This window comes from Magnolia sinica, chromosome 7, assembly GCF_029962835.1.
Source record: "Magnolia sinica isolate HGM2019 chromosome 7, MsV1, whole genome shotgun sequence".
Lineage (NCBI taxonomy): Eukaryota > Viridiplantae > Streptophyta > Magnoliopsida > Magnoliales > Magnoliaceae > Magnolia > Magnolia sinica.
In genome coordinates this window covers 24280223-24306236 of record NC_080579.1, presented here as the reverse complement: position 1 = coordinate 24306236, position 26014 = coordinate 24280223, and the positions used below count along the sequence as shown (strand labels likewise).

The window sequence follows — 26014 nt, the reverse complement described above, 5'->3', positions numbered from 1 at the left end:
TAACTCAAGTCTTGAAACAAGTAGGGGTTCATTGGGAGATCATCAAGTGGAAGAGGGGCCTTTTTCCTGTTCCTAAAGGGTGATGATAAAGAAATTGGATGTGGAAGATAGAATTCTTCTTTAAGGAGCCTTCTGGAGCCAGCAATAGGTAATGATGGAGGCACAATCTGCATGGAAACACCAAATGGCAGGGAAAAAGGTGAAACTACATGTTCTTTTCTATTAAACTCAAGAGATTAAATTGTGCAAGATGTGGAGACAGAAAAGAGATTTTGCTTCATCTCTCTCTCGTCTACTAGCTCTTATTTATGGACCACTTGTTACAAAAGATAAGCTCAAAATAAATGCAAATAAAAGCTAAAAGATGTACTATCATCTCCAAGGATATGGTGCACCAAAGGACAACTGAATATATCTACTCTCACACTCAAATACACTGAAACACATGTATACAAAAGACTTTATACTTTAACACTCCCCCTCAAGCTAAAGCATGTATATCATGCCAAGTGTGCAAATGATTCTTTGAATCGTAGGCACTTCTTATGGCTAGGATGTGAGTCATGGGAATTTTGGATGGCTACCAAAGGACTGGTATTATGCAATAACATTTCTAGTGGCTAGAGGGCATTCAGATAGCAATTTCAATGATTGTAGAATGTTATAACAGCCCTCCCTGTACCTATAGAATGTTCAATGGAACTTCCAATGGTTGTATGATGATCTGGAAGTAGTTCTGGTGGGTAAATGGTGTTCCGACGGCACTTCTGATGTCTAGATGACTATCTGGCAACACTTCCAATGGTTGCCGACACGCAACTGGGCCCTTTTCATTTTTGGGCAGATTTAGAAAGGCCACTAAATCTACCTATTAGGGAGAGCCCTGTAAAACTTCATCACAAGCTTCTAAGAATAGCAGAGAGAATAAAAAATAATGGAGGTTGGAAAGAGTGTTGAAGAGATGGAAACAAAGGCCTCTCTCTCTCTCTCTCTCTCTCTCTCTCTCTCTCTCTCCAAGACATCCTTACCTCCAAGGATTTGGTGAACTGCATGACAACTGAATGTGTACTCTCACAATCAAATACACTAAAGACTGTGTACTCTTAACATTTTCAAATCTTAAATTTCCAATTTAAGAAAGGGTCTTAGTAAGATCTTCCATAAGACAGAGAAGTGTTGCCAATATTTTGGATGTGTTTGTGGTGATTCATTTTGCTTGTTAACAAAAGTGAGGCCCTTCTGTGTGTTAAGTAGATCCAAGTCTTCATTCAAACCCAATGAATCCACATCAAGACTCATCCAATGTTTTGGGTTTAGATAGGTTATTAAAGCCTTTTCAAGAAAGGCAACCATTTGTGATGGCGAGTCTTTGCCAACAATTTCAAAGGAAAACTTGAATCCACAGTTTTTTTTCTAGGTTAAGATTGTCGGATGTGCCTGTTAGAACAAAAGAGGGTGGAGGAGATGGCATCCATCAATAGGGATTGCCAGAACAAGTTAAGCAAGTCATAGAGGAAGTCAATTTGGTCAAATTCTCCTATCTCCAAGGTTTTCAAAAACGGTTACGTGACGGCCATTGTAATGGTGGGAACCATTATGCGTTACAAGGTTTATATAGTTTTTTTTTTTAATATAAGGTCATAATGGCTGCTACGGACACCATTACCATTATTGAATACCTTGCCTATATCTATTCACCATCTCACATTTCTAAAATACCAAAGGATCACAATTCCCCAAGATCATCATGATATTCTTAGGAAGACATCTTGGTTCCTCATGTTCGCCCTTTTAGGTTTAAATGGGAAGGGGGTTGGATATTACCCCTAGAGGAGTGAGACTTTTATATCCTATAATGAACACTGAGCAACAAATTCTGGTGAAGAAGAAACATCAGAACAACAGGGGGGGGGGGAAGCCCATTAACTGTGTTCGTAGCAGGTTTTGATCTTTAATGGAGTGCGAATGGTGTTTGAAGATTATGGGAATATTGTGGAGACAATCATTATAATAAATAGCAATACTAGCAAGCTCAAAAGTTTCATGTTCGTTACTTCACTGGAAAACGCTCTTAAAGCCATCAACGTTTTGGATTGGGAAACATAGGAGGATGGAGGTAGCTTGTAAAACATAGTAAGAACAAAGAAAACAAAGATTTCCCTCTTGGTGGGAAGGTATCAAAAGAAAAGAATCAAAGATCTGTGGAACCAAGTAGCATTATGAGAAACCAGGTGAGGGCGCTTTCAAAAAAGGTGGAAGAAAAGAAGACTTTTGGGGATATATGGTAAAGGCAAGGAGTTACTAGAAATCAGGGGGTGTGGAAAGAAATATTAGAGGGAAAACGAGGTGGTGAAAGACTTGCTGGCATCTTTCAGGAGATAATTTCTTACAGCATATCTAGTGGGAAAGATCAATTCCAGTAGCGTTGAGCTAGAGGACCTGCAAAACTGGGTTGTTGATTGGTGGAAAATGCTTATCTAATAGGTGTTAAGAAGCTAGTCGGGTGTTTGGTACTCTTCATGTAGCTATCAAGGAGTGAAGCTGATCAAATCCTTAATGAGGGATGGTAATTCTGGATGGACCACTGAAAATCTTATCCTGCTAGAGCCAAATAAAGGGTTTGTTAGGATCAGTGATTGAAATATCAGTACCGATGCATGTATCACACCACTAGGATACTGAAACATCAGTATCGCATGGGAATATCGCATGTATCAGGGAATGTATTGCTGTTTGAGGGAAACATTGGGAAATGATGGAATTTTTCAATAAAACCTTAGGATATGTTGAAAGAGTCATGATTACACACTTAGAACTCACAAAACGAGTATGTACAACAAGTTTCCTTTGTATACGGTCCTAAACTGTTCAGTATTTGATGCAATTATATCCAAAAATAAGTGCATATAATTCATAAATCATATGATACAAGTATAAAAACATAATCCCCCAAATAAATTTAAGAGAATGAATTTTGAGGTGTTTTTTTTGGCAACTTTTTTTCAAATTTCCAATAGGGGAATGTATTGCAATGTATCGCCGGTAGATATCAAATGTATCACATGTGCATGTATCGATGATACAAAGAAACTTTACTGAGGGTTTTGTTAAAATAATGCGATGTATTGATATATCACAATATATCGGCAATACAAGGTGATATTTTGTGCAATACAAGGAAATTTAATAGCTCCCATTGTATATTGTATCAGCCATGTGTGATATCAATAGGGCGATACTATCAATATTTAAACCACTGGTTAGGATAATCATCATGGTTAAAAATCTAAGGGGTATCATTCCATGCTTGGGATGTGGGACATTTTCTTTCTTGGGTTTGCATCAGAACCATTCTGGAGGTAGATCCTAGACTTGTTGAATATCTTGAAGTGGGAAGGGTGAAATTCTCTTCCATGGTGTGGTTAATTCCACATTGATGGTTACTTTTTAATGGTAGAAGGTAAGACATGCCGTGAATATGGGGGAAGAAGGTGAACACTAAGATGAGCAAAGATAAGGGAAGAAGCGTTCCAGCACTAATCTTGTCTCCAGAAGTCTGTTCCAGTGAAAGTGCAAGCTCTAATGGCGGTAAGAGAAGGCAGACGCCAGCAGGAGGAACGATGCCATGGTAAGGACTAGGGTTAACATAGAAAGGTGCTGTCAGCCTGTGAACCCTTGCTGCTTTGATGGATGCCACTGCCTTCTCTGATTAACAAAGGAGAGATCAAGGTAGATGATGCCGTTAACCTTTAAAAAGAAGATGAGAAGATATCATCAGCAGGAAAGCAGCTTATGAGGGCGTATCATGTAGAGCTTCTCAGTGTTAACAGCCTATTAACAGTAGAGGAGGGGATGTTTCATGCAGAACCATTTGATTGTATTCCTCTTAAGGAAAGATGCTTATGTCATCAGTATTCAAAATATCATTAGATCAGTCAGAAAAGTGACATTGCTTGCCCTCAACAATGAAAGTCTCTTCCTGTTAGCCACCAGAGATTGGTGACTCACATGTGTAAAGGTCTGGCTTTGGAATTATAGGGCATGCAATTCGCAGAAGTTTGCTAGCAAATCTTTGATTTCTACTAGCAGGAGTACACTAGCAATGCTACACTGTGAACGGGTCCAGCATCGAGAGAGAATGGGGGCACTGATTGTGCACCTAGTGTCAAACTTGCAGCAGAGAGATCTGAAATTGTTAGATTGGAGATTGGGGTGGTGGAGATGGTCAGTTGCAAGAAGCTGGTGGTCGACTCATTTCAATTTCCACACAAAGGCAGTCCTAGACCCTAGTTGCTTAACTCTCTCCAGCCCCATATGTGTCATCGACATCTTTAGATTCGTCATGGAAGATCATATGCACATTCTGGTCCCATGGACCGTGAAAGCTAAAATGAAGTGGGTTCAAAAACATGGAGTGGGTGGATCCCAAAAGGAAATTATGGCATGCGAGAAAATTTCCAAAAACAAATTAAAAGAATCCTCTGTTGTGAATGAAATTATTGATGATCAAGAAATGGGGGAGTTGGGTAGAATATCGTCTCGCAATGGTGATGGTTGAGACCTGGACAGGCTATTTAGCAACTTAGACGAAAGAGACAAAGATCAAAGAGGGACAGCAGTGATTCAAGGGACAGTAAGAAAAGGTAGGCATTAGATTGTTCTGTTAACTATGACAAAGAGGCAAATTTGGTTGGCAAAATCAAGAAAAAAGGTATGAGCAAAGGTCAAGGGATAAATTTGGTGCTCGATGAAGAGTTCTGTGGAACATTAGAGAAAGCCTAGGAATCCGATCGCCATGCAACTGTGAAGGATTTAGTAAGACAAGGATATGTCGATATTGTTATGCTACAAGAATCAAAGCAAGATAATGTGACCAACTCTGTTATTGAGTTGTGGGGTTGTGGTAAAAAACTTTTTGTCTTCCTATCAGCTCTATGCTCAACAGGGCATCATCCTAATGTGGAACAGTGATAAAATTTTGGAGATATGAATTGATGATTTTCAAGTTCCAGTGTTCTACTCGAACAATGGGAAAATCCTCAAATGCATGTTAATTGCATTTACAGCCAAACAACCAAGGTTTGCAGCCACGATGTGGGAAGAGTTATCATCGCCAGCGGAAAACATGAGAAGGAACCTCTCATGGTGTATGGGGATGGGGTGGGAGGAGTAGCCCTTAACATGATCAGCTTTAGTCGGAAAAAGTTTGGTGGCAGCCGTATCACTATGTCAAAGAGGAAGTTCATTGATTTTTGTATTAGTGTTTTTTTTTTTTTTTTTTTTGAAGGAATTGACAAAATTTTATTCAAAAGGCTTGAGAACAAGCAAAGAATACAACACCCAAGACAACACAAATCACACCCAACACTCTAACAAATAGGAGATTTTTCTAGTGATCTCCTTGGATCTCGAAAGGTAATTCATAAAACAACAATCATTCCCAATTCCCCAAATAGCCCAAAGCACAGCCATAATGAGGAGCCTCCATCTAGCTTTGCCGGTCTTCCCCACGCCCCCTCCCTGCCACGCCCATAGAAGATCTTTACCAACCTTGGCGTCACGCAACATATGTAGTCCAACGACAAGAAATGGCTCCACACCTTCCCAGCGAAATGGCAATGAATAAACAGATGGTCAATGGTCTCTTCATTTGCCATACACATGAGGCAGATATTGAGGAGGATCATCGCTCTTTGTTGTAGATTGTCTAAAGTGAGGATTCTCTTATGACAAACCAACCAGACAAAAACTGACACCCGAGGGCGCCCCATAAAACCAGAGATGAAGCAGATGCTGGGGGAACTGCTGCCCTGGGTTAGCGACTATGCGAAACAAAGACTTGACCAAGAAGACACTGCTAGTGTTACCAGCCCACACCATAGAGTCTTCCTCTTGCAGCTCTAACTTAGCATGCGTTAGGTGTCGAGTGTCAAATATTGCATATTTTCCCCCATTTATATCTTGGTTTTATGAACATGATGCTGCTTAATGTTATATTTTATACATGTTTGTGTTGCAAGGTGAATCTAAGAGCTTGGATTAAAAAGAATGTTAAAAGCATGGATTTAATGCTCAAGAATCACCAAGGCAAGGGATGGATCTTAGAAGACCAAGATTAAAGATTTCAAGACCACAAGATCCAAGGAAACCAAGTAAAGAATGAAGAAAATCGAAGATTTGAAGTGAATTTGTGTATGCTTCAACTGGTCTAAGCTCAAGCTCAACTAGTCGAAGCTTCGAATGGTCTAAGCTTTGCTTTGACTCGTCTAAGCTCTTGCTCGACTAGTCGAGGAAATTTCGACTCGAACTCAAGCAATATGATCTTTTTCATTCAAGCGATCTTCGACCATTCGAAGGTGGTCCTCGACTAGTTGAAGTTGACCCTCGACCAGTCGAGGGTTACGCAGATTTTACGCGAAGTGCATAAATTTGAGGCGGTTTTGCGATTTTGCGGCCGAAAGGCTATAAATAGGGGTTTCATGCGATTTTTAGGATATCTTGGGTTTCAAGTGTCAAAGGAAATATCAATCTACACAGCAGATTTACAGCTTTACAGATTTACAGATTTACAGCAGATTTACAGCTAATATCTACAGCAGATTTACAGCTAATAGCAGATTTACAGCTAATATCTACAGCTTTGACTGATATGACACTTATACAGATTTATTCCTTCCTTAATTAGGATATATTAGCTGTACAGTATATTTAGATAGATGTATATATGGTAGGGGCTGAAGATCAGCTTGTATTTCTTCCCTAAATAGCTTGTAATCTACCTATATAATGGGCAATTGTCAATAAAGAAAGGCAGACTTTTTCAAAAGGACTCTAAACTGTCATGGTATCAGAGCTATAGCTCTAAATTTTCATTTGTCTCGTGCTCTCAAGTTTCTTAGTCTCGGTTATTCTTGTTCTAGTTCTGTTGACCTCATGTCTTCCGATAAGTCTGATGTTTCTTTGATTCGTTTCAATGGCAAGAACTACTCTGCTTGGGCGTTTCATTTCAGGATTTTCGTCAAAGGTAAGGAGCTGTGGGGACATGTTGATGGCAGTAACCTAGCTCCTGACAAAGACAAAGACAAAGACAAAGACCGACACGCCAAGTGGGAAGTCAAGGACGCACAAGTTATGGCATGGATTTTGGGATCCGTTGAACCCAACATCATCTTGAACCTTCGATCTTCTCAGACTGCAGCTCAGATGTGGACATACCTGAAGAAGGTCTACAGTCAACAAAACACTGCTCGTCGTTTCCAGCTTGAACATGAATTGGCCACTCTCCAACAGGATAGTCTTTCTATCTCTGATACCATGACAGTTTAGAGTCCTTTTGAAAAAGTCTGCCTTTCTTTATTGACAATTGCCCATTATATAGGTAGATTACAAGCTATTTAGGGAAGAAATACAAGCTGATCTTCAGCCCCTACCATATATACATCTATCTAAATATACTGTACAGCTAATATATCCTAATTAAGGAAGGAATAAATCTGTATAACTGTCATATCACCAAAGTCAGAGATATTAGTCAGAATCGCTATTAGTAAATCTGCTGTAGATATTAGCTGTAAATCTGTAAATCTGCAAAGCTGTAAATCTGTAAATCTGTAAAGCTGTAAATCTGTAAATCTGTAAAGCTGTAAATCTGCTGTGTAGATTGATATTTCCTTTGACATCAAGGAGCTGAGCCAAAGGGTTTAGAAGCCTCTCAAAAGTTTTTCTTCTTTCCTAGTTTGTTTTTAATGCTTTCTTTTAAAGTTTTGATTCCAATCATGTCTATGGTTGGCTAAATCCTTTAGCTTGGGCTAAAGGGTGAAGCTTGTAGCGTGATTGGGATGTTTTCTTTGCTTTGATTCATGTTTTTATTGAACCCCATGGATTCTAGTTCTTTATTAAGGAATACTTTTAGTTTTTAATGGTTTGTTGTGACTTAAATTACAATAGATCTACAATAGCTTTGAATATCTTCTTTTCCTGTTTTGAGATTGAGAAGTTAGGGAATCCTGTTGTTCACCATTATCCCATGGGCATGGTCTAGTGATGGAATCCTTCCTAATCCTCCCAATTCTCTTATGTTTGGTTGTGAGATTGGTATATCGTATTGTTTATCACCGTCTCCTGGGCATGGTTAGGTGATGGAGTCACTTCCAAACCTTACAACTCTCATCCGTTGAGACTAGATTCATGAGATGTTCAGAGATTTGATTATCTCTCTTTTCCAATTGGATAGGATAGGACTCCAATTCCAATTGTGATCTTTGAATCAAGCAAGGTAGCATCTTGAGAACCTACAAGTGGATCCTTGGCACCGTAGTTCCCACTTTGAATTGATAGTTTTCACAACCACTCACAATTACTCTCTTTAATCTTTCAGATTTAGTTTTAGATCTTATTCTACTTCTAATTCTAGTTGCTTTCAGAAGACACACAAGAATAGTCCCTGTGGATTGGACCTCGGTCTCACCGAGATTATTACTACATCGCAACCCTACACTTGGGGTTGTGAACAAGTTTTTGACGCCGTTGCCGGGGACTAACGGTTGCGTTTTTCTGAGATTAGCTAGTTTTAGAATTAGGTTGAGATTAGGGTTTTTCCACTTTCTATTTTTAGGTTAGGGTTTTTCTGAATTATTTTAGAAACTAACTTAGCTTTCTAATTCTAGGTTTAGAAATTTTCTTTTCTTGTTTTTAGAAACTAGTTTCTAATTTTAGAAACTAACTTTTCCTCTTTTTAGAAACTTTCTATTTTTTGTTTTTAAAAACTTTCCTTTTTCGTTTTTGGAAACTAGGTTGCTTTCTTATTATTATTTTTAGAAACTAACTCATCTTTCTATTTTTGTTTTTAGAAACTTTCTAATTTCAGAATTTTTGTTTTAGAAACTGACTTGTTTTGTTTTGTTTTGCAGGATCTTAATTTAGGAACTTCTAATTTGGCAACTTCTTTCTAATTCCCTCTCTCTTTCTATTTCTAGATTTCTATTTCCCTTCTTTCTTTTAGGTTTAGGTTAGAATCTGAATTGAGGGCTGAGAGTGTTTCATGCCCAAGTGGGTCCGTGACAACACTCAACATCTTTTGAGTGAAGGAGGATTGGTTGAGGGGTTATCTATCCATCACAGGATTAAACACCACTCGAGATCCTCAAAGTTAATTGAGGTTATGGCTGCCAATCAACCGGTCAATCAACCGGGAAGACAATCTCAACCTAGGGTTGAGGAAGTCCACGATGAGAACGAGGTGCATCAAGCACCCCTGCCTCGTACTTTACGAGATTATCTACAACTGGCGGGGGTGATTACACCCTCATGCATGGTTTTTTCAGAAAATATGGGACACATGGATATCAAGCCAAGGGTGATCCAACCTCTTTCAAAATTTCATGGGCTTGAAGCTGAAAATCCATACCTACACTTAAAAGAGTTTGACGAGATTAGAGCCACTCCATACTTTCCAAACGTGTCTGATGACACGGTCAGGCTGAAACTCTTTCCTTTTTCTTTGAAAGAGAAAGCTAAGACGTGGTTGCATTCACTACGTCCTCGATCTATTGGTAGATGGAATGAGATGACAAGAGAGTTCATAAAGAAATTTTTCCCATACCACAAGATGAACACCCTTATAAAGTCAATCATAAACTTCGCCCAAAAGGAAGATGAAACATTCTTCCAATGTTAGGAGCGGTTCAAGGATCTTGTCAGTTCATGCCCACAACACGGTTTTGAAATGTAGCGCATCACGAAATTTTTCTATGATGGACTGATATCTCCCATGCGCCAATTGGTCGAGACAATGTGTAATGGGGAATTCATGAATAAAAATGTCAATGATGTATGGGATTACTTTGATAAGCTTGCTGAAAACACACAATCATGGGACATCTCCCCAAAATCAAGCAACATGTCCAGGCCGACTCAATCCAATGAGAGGGGCGGAATGTATCTCCTGAGACAGCATGATGATATCAATGCTAAAGTGGCTAATCTCAGCAGAAAACTCGAGGCCATAGAATTAAAGAAGGATAAGGCTAAGGAAACTATTTGCGGCATTTGTGCTTGTAACATTCACATAATTGAAAATTGTCCAACAATACCTGCCTTTCAAGAGGTACTGAATAAGCAATCCAATGTCGTTAATAATTACCAAAGACCTTTCAGTGGGCCCACCTCTAATACGTACAATCCCAGCTGGAGAAATCATCCAAACTTCAGTTGGAGAAACGGACAAACTGCTACACCTCAAGGATTCCCTAACCAAATTCCACATCAAGGGAAACCTTAGGAGGATCCGATTTTAAAGCATCTTCAAAATCAAGAGATTTTCAATCAGGGTATGCTACAAGTCTTTCAAGACCTCACAAAGGTCATACAAGGACTTGAAACTAAAAGTGCGATTGGGAATAAAAGGAGCCTTCCAACTCAACCTCTTCCCAATCCAAAACCGCAATATGAAGTTAGCGACCCGAGCTCTTCAAATCAGTTGGAGCAAGCTAAATCTATCACCACTCTTAGGAATGGGAAAACTATTGACAAAACCATTCCGGTTATGGCTGAAAAGCCTAAGGACCTGGAAGAGGACAACAATGATAGATCTAGCCATGCCCCACATGAGTTAGAATCGGAACCTCAAGGGAAGCCGATTGTCCCATTTCCCCAACGGTTGATAGCACCAAAATCTCTCTCTAATTCTCAGGACATTCTAGAGGTGTTGAAACAAGTGAAGGTCAATATTCCTCGAGTGGATGCCGTAAAACAAATACCTTCATATGCCAAATTTTTGAAAGACTTATGCACGACCAAAAGACGACAAAATATTCAAAAGAAGATCTTTTTAACTGAAAAAGTGAGTGCCATCCTGAAGCAAGATGTGCCACAAAAGTACAAAGATCCTGGTAGCCCAACCATCGCTTGCATAATTAGGAACTACCGGATTGAGCACGCACTTCTTGACTTAGGAGCGAGCATGAATCTGATCTCGTACTCGGTCTACGAGCAAGTGGGTCTAGGTGAATTAAAACCCACTCAGACCACGTTACAACTTGCCAATCGCTCAGTCCGTATACCAAGAGGGATAATCGAGTATGCGATGGTCCAGGTTGACAAATTCTACTATCCGGTAGATTTTATGGCCTTGAATACTCAACACATCGTAGTAGAGATAAGCGCTCAAATTCCCGTCATTCTTGGTCGCCCATTCCTGGCCACTTGAAATGCAATCATTAATTGCAGGAATGGAGTCATGAGTATGTCTTTCGGGAATATGACATTGGAGTTAAGTATATTTTTCAATACAGGCAAACAGATAGAGGATGATGATGATTCCCACGATATTAACCTGATTGATTCTTTCGTGAAAGATAGAGCACTTCCGACCTTATCCTCTAACCCTCTAGAGACGTGCTTGGTCCACTCCCATGATTTTGATGATGACATAATTAGGGAGATGGGGACCATGTTGGATACTGTGCCGGTACTTTAAGTTAACTGGTGGAGGTCACAATTTGAAGAATTGCCCCAAACTGATGTGGTGTCTCTACCGTCTAACCTCAAGGCAACAAAGCTTGACCTAAAACCTTTGCCCTCTGATTTGAAATATGCCTACTTAGGTCAAGATGAGACATACCCGGTGGTGATTTCTTCCCACCTGGAGCAAGAACAGGAGAGTATGCTCATCTCTACTCCCATTGAGCACAAAGGAGTCATTGGATGGTCGATTGCAGACCTCAAGGGAATTGACCCTTCGATTTGTACACACCACATTTATCTAGAGGATAATGCAAAGACCTCCCGGCAACCACAACGTAGATTAAATCCAAACATGAAGGAAGTGGTTAAGGCCGAAGTTCTTAGGTTATTGGAAGTGGGTATCATATACCCTATGTCCGATAGCCAATGGGTGAGTCCAACTCAGGTGGTTCCCAAGAAGTCCGGAATCACCATCATAGCCAATGCCAATAATGAACTCGTGCCAACTAAAATCACTACTGGTTGGAGAATGTGCATTGACTACAGAAAATTGAATACCGTCATGAGGAAGGACCACTTCCCTTTGCCCTTCATTGATCAATTTGGAAAGGCTAGATGGTCATTCTTATTATTGTTTCCTTGATGGATATTCCGGCTACAATCAGATCGAGATAACCCTTAAAGACCAAGAAAAGACCACGTTCACATGTCCTTTTGGCACCTTTGCTTAACGAAGGATGTCATTCGGACTATGTAATGCCTCCGCCACCTTTCAACGATGTATGATAAGTATTTTTTCTGACATGGTGGGGCAATATCTAGAGGTCTTCATGGACGACGTCTCTGTCTTTGGTCCATCTTTCAAAGATTGCTTAGAAAATCTTAAATGTATGCTGAAAAGATGTGAAGAAAAGAATTTGGTACTAAATTGGAAAAAGTGTCATTTCATAGTTCGTAAGGGAATTGTTCTTGGAGTCTTGGACACACCATCTCATCCAAGGGAATTGAGGTAGATAAAGCGAAAATTGATCTAATCTCTACCCTACCTCCACCCAAAAACATACAAGACGTGCGATCCTTCTTAGGACACGCTGGGTTTTACCGGAGATTCATAAAGGGCTTTAGTCACCTCTCGTCTTTTACGCAATCTACTTCAAAAGATGTACCATACGAGTAGACTGAGCAATACCAAGAAGCTTTCACTAAGCTCAAGGGCATGTTAACAACCGCACCTATCATACAGCCACCCGATTGGCAGACCTTTTGAAATCATGCACGATGCATCCAACTATGCTATTAGGGCGGTGTTAGGCCAGAGAAAATAAAAAAAGCCATACATTATTCACTATACAAGTAAAACTCTAAATTCTGCCCAAGTGAACTATTCTACTATGGAGAAGGAACTCTTAGTTGTAGTATTCGCTTTGGACAAATTTAGGTCCTACTTGATCAGATCCAAGATCATCATCTACACTGATCATGCGGCGTTGAAGTATCTTTTTTCTAAGAATGACGCCAAACCCCACTTGATAAGATGGATCCGCCTACTTCAGGAATTTGATTTAGAAATAAAAGATAAAAAGGGGGTAGAGAACGTAGTGGCTGACCATCTTTCGAGAATTGATCTTCCTGATTCCCTTGAGACAACACCCATAAATGACATGTTCCCTAATGAACAATTGTTTAAACTCTCTTGATTACCTTGGTTTGTTGATATTGTTAATTATCTTGACACAAGGTTTCACACCGACACATTGGACTGCGCAAGATAAGAAAAAGTTCTTTGCCGAGGTACGTCAGTTCTTCTGGGACGATCCATACTTGTTTAAATATTGCTCAGACCAAATTCTAAAGAGATGTATGCCTGACAATGAACATCAAAGTGTCATCTCCTTCTGTCACTTTCAGGCCTATGGTGGTCACTTTTCTGCTAAAAAAACTACGGCCAAAATTCTGCAGTGCGGCTTTTATTGGCCCACTATGTTCAGAGATACTCATGAGTTTCTACAAAGCTTGTGAGCATTGTCAAAAATTGGGAGCATTGTCCCATCGAAATATGATGCCTCTGAACCTTATTCTGATCATTGAAGCATTTGATTGCTAGGGCATCAATTTCATAGGATCATTCCCCCAATCCTTTGGAAACTTATACATTCTACTAGCGGTAGACTATGTCACTAAATGGGTCGAAGCAGTCCCGTGCCAGAACAATGACCATCAAACGGTCATTAGATTTTTAAAAGAAAACATCATTTCCCGGTTCGGAACACCTCGAGCCATCATTAGTGATGGAGGTTCACACTTCTGCAATAGGCCATTTGAGAATTTAATGAAGAAAAATGGCATTTCTTACAAAGTGAGCACTCCATACCACCCACAGACAAGTGGGCAAGCTGATATTTCCAACAGGAAAATTAAACACATTCTAGAGAAAACGATTAACCCTGACTGTAAAGATTGGTCAATTCGCTTGACCAATGCTTTATGGGCTTACCGGACTGCCTTTAAGACCCCCATTGGAATGTCTTCCTTTAGACTTGTCTATGGGAAAGCTTGTCACTTACCTATGGAGTTGGAACATAAAGCCTACTGGGCTATTAAAAATCTGAATTTCAATCTAGACAATGCTAGCTCGCTACGCAAACTTCAGTTGAATGAACTTGAGGAAATCTGGAATGATGCTTACGAGAACTCGAGAATTTACAAGGACAGGATGAAGGTGTTCCATGACAAGAGCATCCTTCGTAAATCATTATTAACTAACCAAAAAGTCCTTCTGTACAATTCTCGATTACACCTTTTTCCAGGTAAACTCCGATCTCGTTGGACCGGCCCTTTCACTGTCACTAATATTTATCCTCATGGGGCCGTCGAGATAATAAATCCAACAAATGGCAATGCTTTCAAAGTGAATGGACACCGTTTAGAGCTGTTTGTTGAGAAATTTGATTCAGAGGACATGTCCATACCTCTGATTGATCCTGTCTACTAGGATTGATCTCCTAGTCTGATGGAGGTGTAGTTAGGTTTACTGCTTTCATACGATTTGGGACTAGGATAGTTTGTTTTCAGTTGTTTAGTCTGTGTGCTAACCCATTTTATGCTGAGATCCGTACCAAAGCCTCAAACTTCCTTCTTCAGGTATTACCTTTCCATCACTACTTTTCTTTTCGTTGCCTCATGTGCATTGCATGCTTATCTCTTTTACATTGAGGACAATGTAGATTTTAGGTTGGGGGGTGTAGATTAGGCAGGCTAATCAGTTATTTTCTTAGTCTTTGAGCAGAATTGTGAAAATTTTTCTGAAAAATTCTGGAAATTCTGTGAATTCAAGTGATTTTGAAGTTAATCCATGAATTAGAATTATAAGATGCTTAATGTTAACGCTTTATGCCTCTTGGATTTTAGTCACTTGGGAGATCCCAAAATTAGCTTCAAATTATTAATCCATGATTAGAAGTTTTAAACATTGATTGAGTCATGATTTCACATGTCACATCTAGCTTTCGCATTAGAGCTTTAGTTTGATATTGAAGTGTTAACTTGGTGATTATTAAGCATAGAAGGAACCAACCTGGGGAATTTGTCCATCATGTTCAAATGAAAAAAAAAAAAAAAAAGTAATACCCAGCTAAAACAACAGGTGTCGAAGAAAACGACTACCTATTAAAGATCTTTAAAAAGGTTGACATATCGTGAAAGCCATCGATGGAAAAATCAAAAGCTGGAAAAATGACAATGAATGAGAAGATGAACTGTAAGACAAGTTTTGGTTTAGGTTTTGGTTGTCCTGAATGCTCTTTTGATTATCAATGTTATCATGAAAATGAAGAATTGAACCTTTGATTGTGATAAGTCTAGACTTCACTATGCACCCATGGAACTCAATGTTTAGAATTGTTCTAATTGAAGGATTAATGCTTTGAACTTGACTATGAGATTTACCATGTACTAGACTTTAGGAGGAAATACTGCTCAATACTAATGTATCCTAGATTTCTATTGAATGGATTGTCTTCAGAACCGCTTGAGCTTATAGAAATTATACAGTGGTTTTCGAAATATCTTTCACATGGTTTGCTCGGGACTAGCAAAATGCTGGTTGGGGGGTGTGTTGAGTGTCAAATATTGCATATTTTCCCCCATTTATATCTTGGTTTTATGAACATGATGCTGCTTAATGTTATATTTTATACATGTTTGTGTTGCAAGGTGAATCTGAGAGCTTGGATTGAAAAGAATGTTAAAAGCATGGATTTAATGCTCAAGAATCACCAAGGCAAGGGATGGATCTTAGGAGACTAAGATTGAAGATTTCAAGACCTCAAGATCCAAGGAAACCAAGTAAAGAATGAAGAAAGTCGAAGATTTGAAGTGAATTTGCATATGCTTTGACTGGTCTAAGCTCTGGCTCAGACTAGTCAAAGCTTCGACTGGTCTAAGCTCTGTTTCGTCTCGTCTAAGCTCTGGCTCGACTCGTCTAAGCTCATGCTCGACTAGTCAAGGAAACTTCGACTCGAACTCCAGCAACATGATCTTTTTAATTCGCACGATCTTCGACCAGTCAAAGGTGGTCCTCAACTAGTCGAAGTTAACCCTCAAACAGTCGAGGGCTACGCAGATTTTATGCAAAGTGTGTAAATTTGAGGCGGTTTTGCGATTTTGCAGACGAAAGACTATAAATAGGGGTTTCCATGCGATTTTTAGGATATCTAGGGTTTCAAGGAGCTGAGCCAAAGGGTGGAGAAGCCTCTCAAGAGATTTTCTTCTTTCCTAGTTTGCTTTTAATGCTTTCTCTTAAGGTTTTGATTCCAATCATGTCATTTGGTTGGCTAAATCCTTTAGCTTGGGCTAAAGGGTGAAGCTTGTAGCGTGATTGGGATGTTTTCTTTGCTTTGATTCATGTTTTTATTGAACCTCATGGATTCTAGTTCTTTATTAAGGAATACTTTTAGTTTTTAATGGTTTGTTGTAACTTAAATTACAATAGATCTGCGATAGCTTTGAGCATCTTCTTTTCCTATTTTGAGATTGAGAAGTTAGGAAATCCTGTTGTTCACCATTATCCCATGGGCATGGTCGAGTAATGGAATCCTTCCTAATTTTCTCAATTCTCTTATGTTTGGTTGTGAGATTGGTATATCTTATTGTTTATCATTGTCTCCTGGGCATGGTTAGGTGATGGAGTCACTTCCAAACCTCACAACTCTCATCCGTTGAGACTAGATTCATGAGATGTTCAGAGATTTGATCATCTCTCTTTTCCAATTGGATAGGATAGGACTCCAATTCCAATTGTGATCTTTGAATCAAGCAAGGTAGCATCCTGAGAACCTACAAGTGGATCCTTGAGACCCTAGTTCCCACTTTGAATTGATAGTTTTCACAATTACTCTCTTTAATCTTTCAGGTTTAGTTTTAGATCTTATTCTACTTCTAATTCTAGTTGCTTTCAGAATACACACAAAAATAGTCCCTGTGGATTCGACCTCGGTCTCACTGAGATTATTACTACATCGCAACCCTACACTTGGGGTTGTGAACATTAGGACCTCAAGAAAACCGGCAAACTCCTCAATCTCTGTGTCGAAAAGATTCCTACGACATGGAGGCACCCATACAATTGAGTCCCCCAAGATCGAAAAGAAATCCACATCAGAGACAGTGATCAGGGGCCAATCGAGCAATTCTCAGGAACAACGTCTGTAAAGTCTGATTACCACACCAGATATTTATCCAAAAGCGCGTGCGACGACCATTGCCCACCGAGAAGGAAATGCCCCTGCGGACCAGGTGTCTGTAGCCAACACCACTTTCCAAACTACAGAAGCTCGGTACAACGACGATGACTTCACAAACCAGCCCCATCCTGCGTGCCTCCGCCCCAAACCTCCAAACCCATTTCCCCAACAAAGCGATGTTCATCTCCCCCAAAGACTTAATACCGCTCCGCCCTCTTGAATCAGCCTACACACCTCCTCCCACTTCAATAGATGAAACTTCTTCCCCTCATTGGAGCCTTTCCAAAAGAATCTGTATCTGAGTCTTTCTAGCCTCGAAAGCACCATTTTCAGGCATCGAAAAAGTGATAGAAAATAAATCGGCATGTTGGAGAATGCTGTCCTGAAGAGGATGTCATGCCCTTCTTCACAAAGCTTCATATTATCTCCACACTAAAGGCCTAAACACAACTTTTATTACTCATTTCAAAGACTAAGGGGCCAATGAAATTAGAGACTTTAGAGCCATCAAATTGGTGGAGTATCCAAAATCTTAGCAAAGCTCAGCTAGATTACGAGTGATCTTGGCTTTCATGATTTTCCCGCTTGAAGGAGCTTTCATCAAGGATAGGCAAATTCTGACGGCATTTTAGTCAAGGTATTCAATAATGGTAACATGACCTATGGTGTAACTGAAGGTATGGCCCTTGATAAAGTGCGATGGTGGAACAGGATTTATGTAACCAACCCCAATTAATCGGGATAAGGATTAGATGATGATGATGACGACGACAACAACAACAACGATGATGATTCAATAACGGTAATGGTGGTTGTAACTGCCTGCCTGCCTTATGGTCGTTACAATACAGGTTGTAACGATCTTTGCAGCACTGTGACACAATTTTTTTAAAATGAAGAAAATGTTTCAGCCCTGTAAAAGCCCATGACAGCTGTTACAGGCATGGTCGTAATGGCCCTGTAACAGTCAATTTTTTTAAATGAAGAATATGCATCAGCCCGTTACAGCCGTTACATCAACATTATGGGTACTTTTTTCAAAATTGGCGTTACAACCCCGCATCACATAATGGGTCCCACCATTACCATTACATAATGGCCATTATGTAACTATTTTTAATCCATGATTTTAGTTGCAAATTAGCTTATCAATTCTAGGGTCTCAAGTAGTGTAGGAATTATGTGTAAGATTTACATGGAAAAGGCATACAACCGAGGGTTAAGTGGGGTTCCGTTGTTTAGTCCCTTGGCAGGATGGGGTTAGGTGATTAATGGATAGGATGCATCAAAGAATGCATATACACAGCTTCAGTCTCAGTTTTGGTGAATGAATTGCTGACAGGTTTCTTACCTAGCTTGGGATGAATATGTGAAGGAGAACCGTCATCACCCCTCCTATATTTCAGTTGTGGTAGAAGGTTTTAGCTTGATCATGAGTGAGGTTTCTTCCATTAGTATGATTTAAGGGTTTTAGAGTCGGCAATTGGAACTAGAAATCTTGCATCTTCAGTTCATGGGGACAAAACTCTTTTGATGTGGCCATTCAAAAGTGCAAAACAAAACACTCTTAATGTGTGAGGCATCAATGGAGTAGGTTTCCAACCTGATATGTATTCTAAGATGTTATGAAGCAGTCTGGGGTATCCGGGTTAGTCAAAGAAAAGGCACTATGACGTGCAAGGTCAAAGAAAAGGAGCTATGGAGCAAGTTTCCAACCTGATATGTATTCTAAGCTGTTATGAAGCGGTCTTGGGTATCCAGGTTAGTCAAAGAAAAGGCACTATGATGTGCGTGGTCCAAGAAAAGGCACTATGTTGTGCATGGCTATGAATGAGAATTTGGTCAATCTTTAGTGAGGAAGGAGTAGGGGGTGCAAGTATATGGAGCAAGGTATTCAATAACAGTAACGGCCAGCGTAATAGCTGGCCCTTCACCGTTATATTACGAGCCATAATGGCCATTATGGTACAATCGAAATTTTCTTTTTATAAGGAAAAAAACCGAAATAAATATTGGAAATTTTGTATTAAAAAATAATAATAATAATAATTTGAGAGCATTCCAAATATGTATTCTTTTCTGGTTTTAAACATGCTTATGGTGCAACGGGTCATTCTTTGCTAAGAATGTTGTCTCAAGCTACCTGATGATTTTATTAACTTGAGAAGCTTAGATTGACTTCAAATTTCTTATATTTAATTTTTTTAAATATCTAACATCAATAACTCATCATACTAATGAATATCTATAACCATTTGACACCAGTTCCCTCAAGAAATTTGAGGAAAAAAATTAAAATTAAAATTAAAATCAGATGAATAGTGTCAGCCCAATTTAGGAGCACTCGAATGCACTTAAAACAGCCCAAAATTTATGCTATCAGTGGAACTCATCCCACTAATGATATCCCTAACCAATTGATACACTTCTCTCAAGAAATTTGAAATGGTGTTGGGCCGATTTGGCAGCATTCGAACGGTCCCAAAACAATCAGAAATTCACGCAATCCATGTGATTTATCCCACTACTGCATATCCCTAAGCATTTGACAGCATTCACCCAGAGAAATTTAAGGAAAAAAATTAAAAATAAATAAATGAATCCAGCACTTCATTTAAAAAATTATCCAAAATTACAAACAACAAAAAAGGGATGAAAAACACTGATTTAGTGCATGCATGTGTAGATCTAAACTATATACATATGTTTGAAAAATCTACGCTCCAATATTTTTATTTTACAATAAAAATTTTAAAAAATTGAAATTTGTTGGAAATTATATAAAAACCAGAAAAAAAAAAAAGAAGGTTAAAAAATTTATACAAAAATGGTCAAATAAGTACAAACCTAGCAAGAATCAGTCGATTCAGTGCTATAATATTAAATCAACAAATTAGCAGCAAGAAAAACAAAAAAGAATTACGTTACAGCCATTACATAACTGTTTTTTAATACCATGATATCGTATATCTGCACATACTATGGTCTTGCTCCTGGGGCAAGCTGAATGTTGCTTTCTTTTGGTACCCATTGAAATCAACAAATTAGCAGCAAGAAAAACAAAAAAGAATTACGTTACAGCCATTACATAACTGTTTTTTAATACCATGATATCGTATATCTGCACATACTATGGTCTTGCTCCTGGGGCAAGCTGAATGTTGCTTTCTTTTGGTACCCATTGTTGAAAGAATTGATAAACAGTAAGATGAATGACAAGGTCGTAAACATATCCTTGGTGGGAAGAATCACTCTAATCATGGCCACTCGGTCCAATATCCCGTTCCACTTTCTTTATTCAATATACAAGCGATTGTGGCCTTCAAGATTAAGCATCTTCAATGGAAGTTGTGGGAAGGGAGAGAGAATGGTCATAAACTCACATTATCAATTAGAAGGAAGCTCAAAAGCCGCTTTGCAAAGGAGCCTCAAAATCAATAAAATATTAGAAAGAGAAACTAGGTGCTTTTTAAGAATGGTTACATCTCAGGCAGAGTAGAGGAATTTGATAAAGTTATTCTGTTGCTAGTTGGCCAAGGCGACAGTGTGGTTTTGGAAGTATGATGGGTTGGATGATGAAGCCTTTGAATCATCATATCAGGAATTGTTTGAGGTTGCAATAGATAAATACAAGAAAATCCAGGATGGTTATGACTTAGTGGCACAACATGTAACTTGGAACAAAATATTATAAATAAATTTTTCAAATCAAGAGTCACCCCTCTTCAATAACTTACTAAGCAGGCTGTGTGGTGTGCATATTGACATTTTGACTGAGGACAGGATAGTGTGGAAATGGTCGCCAAGTGTAGAGTTTTGGTTGACTCTTTCTATGAGGTGCTGACAAAGTACGAGAGTGCTTCTCGTCCATGAGCAAAGTATGCAAGGCTCCTGTTCCCCAAAAGTAAAAGCTTTTGTTTAGGTAGCTACAGCCTAGGAGATTTTAACATCAGATAGCCTAAAAAAGATTTTCCTTCCCTAATATGTGCATCATGTGCTGAAAAGAGGAAGAATCTGTTAACCACTTGTTCATTTGTTGTTTAGTGGCGGGAGGGGTTTGGGTGCCCCTTCTTTCTTGTTTTAGGGTATTTTGGACATTCAATAACCCTAATGGTGATTCGTTGTTGGAATGGCATGGTGGTCTGTTCAAAGGACACGAGGAGCAGAATCTTTGACGGCAAGGTTCTGTTCAATGAGTGGATCAAAAGATTTCTTGATCAAGCTTTGCTATGGATTAGAGTGATGCTTGGTGTGGATAGCTATTGGTAAAATGGTAAGTGCCAATACGTAAGCAATGGGGACAACCCGAGCTGAAGTCAAACACATTTAGGAAGGGGCCAAAACGTTCCTCTAAATTTTCAGCAAAATACATAAAAAAATAATCATCTTTCCAGCACATCTTTATACAGCATTTTTCCATCATCGTAAATAGGCAGTGACAATCCAGCGCATGGGAGTTATGATTGAAAGTCCAACTCCTTTTAACAGTTAATAAAACATGATCATGACTATAGTTTGTTGCACACATTGATCTATTAATATTTTGCAGTTTGAACTGCACAGTTCGATACGCACAGCACCTAGATCCATCATTTCTGGCTGGGACCACTGGGGTTATCTGATCCCATTTTCTCCCCCAGCTTTCTTCTCTCAATTTCAGTATCAGTCCAGCAGAAACAGTTTTAGGCAATTCCACCCTGAATTTTCTATACACATTTCTTCCCCTTAAATAATTTTTTTTTAAATAAGGAAGAAGCTTTATATGATGCTCTGCCAGGAATAAAAAACACTTTTTTGCTAGAACCAGCAACTATACAAGTGGGACCCACCTATGTGATCCAGACCATTCATCTGGTGGTCCCCACTGTGGTTGAGCCAGTGCCAAAAACTCATCTAATAGGGAAATTTTACATGTCCACTGAGTGGCCTGATAATCAAAATATTTGTCAAAGGTCTATGTTCAATAGGAAAAAAAAAACGTCACTAAAATTCTTCCCATAGGTCATGATCATGATGGGACCACTAGATGTAACGTGCAGGTGATGAAGTGATGAGCCTTATCTACCTTTGACAATGGTGACCGAACAATAATACACCTGCCTTCCAGGATTCCAGCTGAGCATTGTATACATCACCAAAAAGGAAATTGTCTCATCAACACAACTCCAATGTGGGAAACAATCCAATAGAGGAATTCCTACAAAACCAAGCATATGGGGATGCAATAGAACATCTCTCTTTTTTCATCTTACACAAAACGAAGGCCATGAATTTTAACTTAATTAAGGAAAAAACATGAAAAAGAAATCGCATCAACATAACACAAATTTATGTAAATTCAAAAAAAAATAAAAAACTTTTCAAGAAAGAAAACAACCGGTACAGGGGAAGAAATTTTAAATTATTAAAATAAAAAAAAATAAAAAATAAAAAATAAAAAAAAGGCAGAAACAGGGAATTGCAGTCAATCCACTGGACAACCCGAAATTTTAACCCATGTGTGGACAGTGCATACTAGTAAATTCCCATATATGATATCAGGTGAACTCCACAGGCATGCAGACAGATGGTTAAAGCCATACAACTGGGCAGTTTCAACCACAGAAGCTGAAGCCCATAATTGGGATAGGACAGGATTCCCAATCAGTGAAAATTTCACATGGTCAACCATCCACCACTAGGCCAGCCATAGGAACCATTCAAGTCACTGAGAGTGGGGTCATGAAGGGTATGGAGAAGGCACCTTTGGGTGTTCCAATGGACTCAAAAGGATGACTTGAAAAAATAGAATTGACATCTCCACCCATCTTTCATCTTCACACAACATGGGGAGTATGCAAAATGGATTATGCATTTTTTGCTAAGAACAGAGACAATACAATGTGGGACCCACTTTCAGTGATCCAGACCATTCATCTGGCGGTTCCCATTGTGGATGGGCCTAGCGAAAATCTCTTCCACCTAGCAATTTTACGTGTCCAATTAGGGTGAGGCCTGAAAATCGGAATGTTTGTCAAAGGTATACGTTCCATGCGAAAAAAATCCATCATTCATATGGCTGAAAAAAATCAGATGAGTATCTATTCATGACCAGACCCACCACATAGACTGTGAAAGTCATGAAGAGATTAGAGGCTTATCCATTTCTGAGATAGATGACAGACTAGAAAACACCATTTTTCCAAACAAGAATAGCAGAAAGTCCAATAAGAGGCTTATCCTTTAAAGTTGCATCAATCAACAAAATCTGATGCCGGACAAAGTCCAATGAGGAAATTGTACAAAATCAAGTGAACAGGTGGCAAAAAGGAAATCTCTTTTTTTCCAAATCACAAAAAACAAAGGCCACAAATTTTCATAGAATTAAGAAAAAATGAAAAAGGAATAGCATCAACATCATGAAAATTTATTCAAATTTGCATAAACAATACAGACCACAAAAGCAAGACAGGATAAGGGGAAATTGCAAACAACCCGTATGACAACCAGAAGTTGTAGCCTATGGACCCCACAGATATAAGAACCACCAATATAGTGGGACCTACCACGAAGACCATCTCTCTTTTTTCATCTTACAAAAAAATAAAGCCATGAATTTTTATAAAATTAAAGAAAAAAAAAATGAACATCATACAAATTGATGAAAATAAAAACAAAACAATGCAGACCACAACTTTTCAAGAAAGAAAACAACAAACAAAGAAACAAGAGAGGAAACAGGGAAATCACAGGCAACAACAGGACTAACCAAAATCATAGCCCCTGGAGACCACAAGAGAAATGAGAATCATCAGATCCATTGATCCAGTGGGAGCCACCATGGATATCGTATGGTGTCAAACTCCTACTTATCAGAGATTCAGTTGAGCCCCACTATAGCATGCAATCAGATGGTTAAAACCATACGACCAAGCAGTTCACGTTCTAGAAACAGAACTCAATAACCGGGATACTCCAGGATCATCCAATCAGTGCAATTTTCACACAGTAGCCGTCCACTGCCGTGACAACCATTTGAACCATTCTGGCAGTGCCCATGGACACCGAACAGGTCCCGAAAATGAATAGAATCAAAATTTCCACCCATCCTCAGTGATTTTCACAAAGAATGCGCATATGCAAATCAACCAGCTACTCTGAGAAAAAACACAACAAGAAGATAGACTACAAACCTGAGTCGAGATCTACCCCACGGCTGCCCGTATGCCCACCTGTACCTATCCAGAATCTCATTCTCCGAATACTCCACCCCATACTTCTCTCCAATCATCCTATATATCTACAAAAATAAATAAATAAATAAATAAATATAAAAATAAAAATCCTCAGTTGTAATAGTAAAACATGGGCTACTATCCAGGAGGAATTCTTTTGTACCTTATTACAGTAAGAATTCCTACGTAGGGAGGAATTCTTTTGTACCTTATTACAGTAAGAACTCCTACGTAGGGCCCACCTATGATCAACAACGGCAACCCACCGTAGATTTCACATGACACCCAATAATAACCATGATCGAACAATCACGTCCATACAATAAATGGTAAAAGTAAAAAATCTTCTTACCGTCCATTTTGCTGGCCCTTACTCAAATGGCTGTGATCAACCATCCGATCAAGGTCAAATCAGGGCCATCCAATCTGCCACAATGATCATGGGTGTGGCCCACTTGTGCCCCAAATAAAAATTCCCACTGTTTTAATACGAACCAAGGACTCCCATTTTTTCTCAAATTTCTACTGTTTCAATTCCCAAAATAGAGAGAGAGAGAGAGAGAGAGAGAGAGAGAGAGAGAGCTAACTTGCGCCATGGGTTGAGAAGGGACGACAAGGGTACCGACGGCATCGACGAGGAGGGCCTTGTGGGTGATATCTCCGTAGAGGGACCTCCTGTAGTCTTCGTAGTCCTTGGCTCCCAATAACTCCAGCCCCAGCCGTGTGGAGCTCACCGGCACCTCCGTGACTTTGGGAGATACCACCACCGAGGAAGAAGAGGAAGAAAATGGAGAATGCCCACTTGTGATGAAGGGATGGGATTTCCCTCTCAGATTTCTCAGAAGCATCGAACCCACCATTTTCGCCCTCGTCGCCATTTTTAGTGTTTCTCTCTTATGCTTCGCCTCTTCATTAGCGTTTCCTGAGAAGAAACAAACGAAGGAGAAATACGAGATGGTTCTGTTTGTTTTTTTAGCATGGAAAACGGTTTGTCGAGCGTACTGATTAAACTCCGTGGGATCCACCGTGATGGATGTGACTTATCCATGCCGTTCATCCGTTTTTTCAGCTTATTTTATAACATGAACTCAAAATTGAAGGATATACAAACCTCAAGTGGATCACACTACAGGAAACAGTGGGGATAATGACGTCCACGGTTGAAGCCTTTCCAGGGTCTATATTGATGTTTATTTGTCATCCAATCTGTTCACAAGGTAACACGGAAAGAAAACAAAAATATCGGCTTGATCCAAAAATTTATGTGGCCCGGGAGGTTTTCAGCTGTACTCGTTCATTTCCCACTATTTCCTGTAGCATGGCTCACTTGAGGTTTGGATTGTGCTTCAATTTTGGGATAAGGCCCTGAAATGAGATGATAAAACGGATGGATGGTGTGGATAATAAACATACATTACGATGGGCCCCACAGAGTTTATAGCGTACTGAGTTACTTAGAGAGAAATCCGCGTCCGCTCGACTGGGGGTTCTAACTGAAAAGTTAAAGAAAATGTCATATACTCCGGCAGAGCCCGATCGATGATACTCAGTCACTTTAAAAATTACAGAGAGATTGCATACTTGAAATACATACCA

At 39.3% G+C, this 26014-nt stretch overlaps 1 protein-coding gene and 1 non-coding gene across 2 annotated transcripts in view; both read right to left on the bottom strand.

Moving 5' to 3' along the window:
- The window catches only part of LOC131251230 (uncharacterized), a 41905-nt gene extending 16540 nt beyond the window's left edge, over positions 1–25365 (bottom strand). Inside the window, exons 1-2 of the mRNA XM_058251835.1 lie at positions 25006–25365; positions 24377–24483 (exon numbers count right to left, since the gene is read on the bottom strand). Of these exons, the coding sequence (XP_058107818.1) occupies positions 24377–24483; positions 25006–25296 (398 nt within the window). The 5' untranslated portion in view covers positions 25297–25365. The remainder of the gene's footprint in view (positions 1–24376; positions 24484–25005) is intronic.
- On the bottom strand, positions 9614–9720 carry LOC131252410 (small nucleolar RNA R71). The gene has a single exon (XR_009174432.1). It is a non-coding gene; the product is annotated as a small nucleolar RNA R71 (small nucleolar RNA).
- Positions 25366–26014: the final 649 nt, after the last annotated feature.